This window comes from Dipodomys ordii, unplaced genomic scaffold, assembly GCF_000151885.1.
Source record: "Dipodomys ordii isolate 6190 unplaced genomic scaffold, Dord_2.0 Scaffold16, whole genome shotgun sequence".
Lineage (NCBI taxonomy): Eukaryota > Metazoa > Chordata > Mammalia > Rodentia > Heteromyidae > Dipodomys > Dipodomys ordii.
This window is the reverse complement of record NW_012267232.1, coordinates 15,004,322-15,008,886: the sequence shown is the minus strand read 5'-3', so window position 1 is coordinate 15,008,886 and position 4,565 is coordinate 15,004,322. Positions and strand designations below refer to the sequence as shown.

General features: G+C 41.1%; 1 protein-coding gene across 2 annotated transcripts in view; it reads right to left on the bottom strand.

Moving 5' to 3' along the window:
* Window positions 1–4,565, bottom strand: part of Sec23a (Sec23 homolog A (S. cerevisiae)) — a 71,637-nt gene that overhangs the window by 35,256 nt on the left and 31,816 nt on the right. For both annotated transcript variants that reach the window (XM_013012336.1, XM_013012335.1), the window contains exons 7-8: window positions 3,550–3,694; window positions 1,023–1,181 (exon numbers count right to left, since the gene is read on the bottom strand). In XM_013012336.1, coding sequence (XP_012867790.1) covers window positions 1,023–1,181; window positions 3,550–3,694 — 304 coding nt within the window. The remainder of the gene's footprint in view (window positions 1–1,022; window positions 1,182–3,549; window positions 3,695–4,565) is intronic.

Below are 4,565 nucleotides of genomic sequence, written 5' to 3'. Positions count from 1 at the left end.
GGAAGTGGCGCTGTGGCTCAAGTGGTAGAGTGCTAGCCTTGAGCTGAAGAGCTGAGGGACAGTGCCCAGGCCCAGAGTTCAGGCTCCACAACCGGACCCAAAAAAAAAAAAAAAAAATTTTCAAAAATATAATGATGACTGTTAAAAATATGAAATAACAGCACAACTAAACCTGAACTAAAAATTAACAGGGATATTAACAAGCATAACCAATATAAAAGAGACCATAATCATCATTAATGAAATATCCTTGCACAAATTCCAAAATGTAACATTAGAGGAATAGAAAAGAATTCACAAGAAAAAGATGCCACCCTAGCACCAGTGACTCACACCTGTAATCCTAGCTACTGAAGAGGCTGAGAACTGAGGATAGTGGTTTGAACCCAGCCTGGGCAGGAAAGTCCATGAGACTCTTATCTCCAATTAACCACCAAAAAACCAGAAGTAGCACCATAGCTCAAGTGGTAGAGCTCTGGCATTAAGATGAAGAGCTCAGAGACAGCGCCCAGCCAGAGTTCAAGCCCCATGACCAACAACATAAAAAAAAAAAAAATGCCAGTGAATTCAAACTATGAACAGGAAACAGTAGAGACTGCCTAATGCCTAAAAGTAAAACTGCAAAATGTACTAGACTTTCCTAAAAAGAAAGATATTCTGTAACACAAAAAATTTTAAAACACACAGGATTTCTCGCCGGAGTATCTTTAGAGATACTTATTCAGACTCACTTCTAAGTTTTTCAGTATTTCAAACCAGAGCCATGAAGACATGGCTCAACATATATTCACACAAATATATATATTCACACACATATGCAAATATTATGCCTTTGAATAGTATTACAGTATCAGACTTCATACCAGATTACTGTCAAAAATAGAATACCTGTTTTTAGGAGGTGAAGCTCAAAGGGGAGACTGCATGCCAAACAAGTTCAAGGCCATAAGGGGGTGGGTGGAAGTGTTTAAAACTATACTCATGTTATAATAAGTTTTTAAAAAGTTACAAAACAGCATTACCTTAGTTCCCTTCTTAACATATTTGGCATTATCTTTATCGATGTCATGCCAGGATCTTATAGGTGTCTTCAATTCATCTCCCACCACCATTCCAGGCCCCTGAGTAGCAGGACCACCAATGAACATCATGATGCGAGCACCAGTGTTGGGAAAAGTGCACTGTAGGAAACAGGGAACTCATCAAAAGAGATTCAAGAAAACAAAAACATGCAGTTATACATTTCTGATAATGAGTTGTAATATATTTTTTCTAAAGAGAGAAAAGTATTATTTCTAAGGACTTAGCATTATTTCTAGGAAATCAATGTTTAAAACCAATGTTTAAAACCAAATTAAAGTTGGGCACCAGTGGCTCATGCCTATAATCCTAGCTACTCAGGAGGCTAAGATCTGAGGATCACAGTTCAGAGCCAGCCAAGGCAGGAAAGTCCATGAGACTCTGATTTCCAATTACCCACCAAAAAACCAGAAGTGGCATTGAGCTGAAGAGCTCAGGGACCACATGCAGTCCCACAGTTAAAGCCCCATGACCAGCAAAAAGCAAAAAGAAAAAAAAGTTGTGCAATTCTCTTTTAAAATCCTAAATAGGGGGCTGGGAATGTGGCTTAGTGGTAGAGTGATTGCCTAGCATACATGAAGTCCTGGGTTTGATTCCTCAGTACCACATAAACAGAAAAGGACAGAAGTGGTACTGTGGCTCAAGTGGTAAAGCACCAGCCTTCAGCAAAAGCATCTCAGGGACAGTACTCAGCAAAAATAAATAAATAAAATAAAATTCTAAATACATTTTTTTTGGTCGATTGTGGGGCTTGAATTCTGGGCCTGTGCACTGTCCCTCAGCTCTTCAGCACAAGGCTAGTGCTCCACCACTTGAGCCACAGTGCCACTTCTGGTTTTATGAGTGGTTTATTGGAGATAAGAGTCTCACGGACTTTCTTGTTGGCTTTGAACTGTAATCCTCAGATCTCAGCCTCCTGAGTAGCTAAGATTACAGGTGTCAGCCACTGGCGCCTGGCAGATATTTCTAATTTTAAAAGAATCTATAACCAAGTGCTAGTGGCTAACACCTGTAATCCTAGCTACTCAGGAGGCTGAGGTCTGAGGATCACTGTTGAAGGCAGCTGAACAACAAAGGATTTGAGACTCTTACTTCCAATTAGCCACCAGAAAACAGAAGTGACACTGTTGCTCAAAGCAGCAGAGTGCTAGACTATAGCAAAAGAGCTCAGGGACTGCACCCAGGCTCCGAATTCAAACCACAAGACTGACAAAAAAATGCTAATAAAAAAATAATCTATAAACTTAATCCCTATAAACATTTCTCTTGCTTAAATACATAGCAATAAAAAGAAAAGGCATCTTTTTCTGCTTCATTATTGCTGTTGCTCTAGTTTTTTTTTATTAACATATAGCATGACATACTTGAAGATGACACATTGAGTACTCCCATCTACTTATTCTTCTTCCTACAGCCAGTGAAATGGCAGAAAAAATACTGCTTAAGGGGCTGGGAAGGTGGCTCAGTGGTAGAGCACTTGCCTTGCATGCATGTTCGATTCCTCAGCACCACATAAGCAAAAAGAAAAAAGCCGGAAGTGGTGCTGTGGCTCAGGTGGTAGAGCACTAGCCTTGAGCTGAAGAGCTGAGGGACAGTGCCCAGGCCCAGAGTTCAGGCCCCACGACTGGACCAAAAAAAAAGTACTGCTTAAAAAATAAATCAACAGGAGCTGGGAAGGTAGCTCAGTGGTAGAGTGCTTGCCTTGCATGCATGAGGCCCTTAGTTCAATTCCTCAGCACCACATAAGCAGAAAAAGCAGAAGTGGCAATGTGGCTCAAGTGGTAGAGTGCTAGCCTTCCTTGAGCTGAAGAGATGAGGGACAGTGCCCAGGCTCAGAGTTCAGGCCCCATGACTGGCAAAAAAAATAATAAGTCAGGGGCTGGAAAGGTGGCTCAGTGGTAGAGCGCTTGCCTTGCATGCATGAGGCCCTGGGTTCGATTCCTCAGCACCAAATAAGCAAAAAGAAAAAAAGCCGGAAATGGCGCTGTGGCTCAAGTGGTAGAGTGCTAGCCTTGAGCTGAAGAGCTGAGGGACAGTGCCCAGGCCCAGAGTTCAGGCCCCGCTCCACAATCGGACCCAAAATAATAATAATAATAATAGTAATAATGTCAACAGCCAGGCACTGGTTGCTCATGCTTATAATCCTGGCTACTCAGGAGGCTGAGATGTGATGATCATGATTTCAACCCAGACTGAGCAAGGAAGTCTGTGAGACTCTTAGCTCCAATAAACTACTAAAAATGCCAAAAGAAGTGGAGCTGTGGCTCTAGTGGTAGAGCACTAGCCTTGAGCAAAAAGTTGAGGGACAGAACCCAGGCCCTGATTTCAAGTCCTAGGACCAGCAAAAAAAAAAATGTAAGTCAACAGCGCTGAGAAATTCAGTGGTGAAGTGCTTGACAAGCATCATAGGTTTGACCTCCAGAAACACACACACACACACTACATGCCAAAAAAATTCCTCCTTGCTACCTCAAGAAGTCCTACAGCTATGGAAAGAGCCACTCCTGAGGAACGCAAAGGTCTCTTTCCCTGTGGGACAGGCCAAGGGTCTCTCTGAAGTTCTCCCAGAAGATCTGTGAGATTCATGTCTATTTTCTGTACTGGCTGTAAGAATCTGCAAAATAAAATTGAATAGAAAACCATTTATAATTGGGTGCAAGTGGCTCATGCCTGTAATCCTAGCTTCTTAGGAAGCTGAGATCTGAGGATGGCAGTTTGAAGCCATCCCAGACAGGAGAGACTCTTATTTCCAATTAACCACCAGAAAACCAGAAGTAGTGCTATGGTTCAAAGTGGTAGAGCACTTGCCTTGAGAAAAAGAACTCAGGGACAGCCCACCAGCACCCTGATCGACCAAAACTGACCCAAAGAATTTTTTTAAAAGAAAGAAAAAAGAAAACCATGTATAGATGTAAGGATTTAAGATTTCCTAGAGAAAAATACTTGTGATATACTATAAATCAATAGTACTGAAACTTCAGTACATCAGAATCTGATGAGGGCTTCTTTAAAACCAGACTTGTTTTAGTTTGTTTCAGTAGGTCTGGGTTAGGGTCCAAGATCGTTCTTGCAAACGAGTTCTCAGGTGATCCTGATGGCACTGGTACAGAAACCAGCAGCACAATTTTTTTTTCCATTTTTTAATTTTTTTTAATTTTAAAAATTTTTAATTAAAAAAACTCAAATCAACTATTATTTCAGGACTTCATCTTTCATTTATTCTATTAAATTCTAAGGTTACTAAAATAATTATGAGAAAATATACCAACTCACTTTTAGTTACAGAACTTTTGATTAGAAGGTTTAAGAGAAAAAGCTACCAACAAGTTTAAAATAAAAAGCTTTTGGGGCTGGGAAGTTGGCTCAGTGGTAGAGTGCTTGCCTTGCAAGCATGAGGCCCTGGGTTCGATTCCTCAGCACCACATAAGCAAAAAGAAAAAAGCCAGAAGTGGCACTGTAGCTCAAGTGGTAGAGCGCTAGCCTTG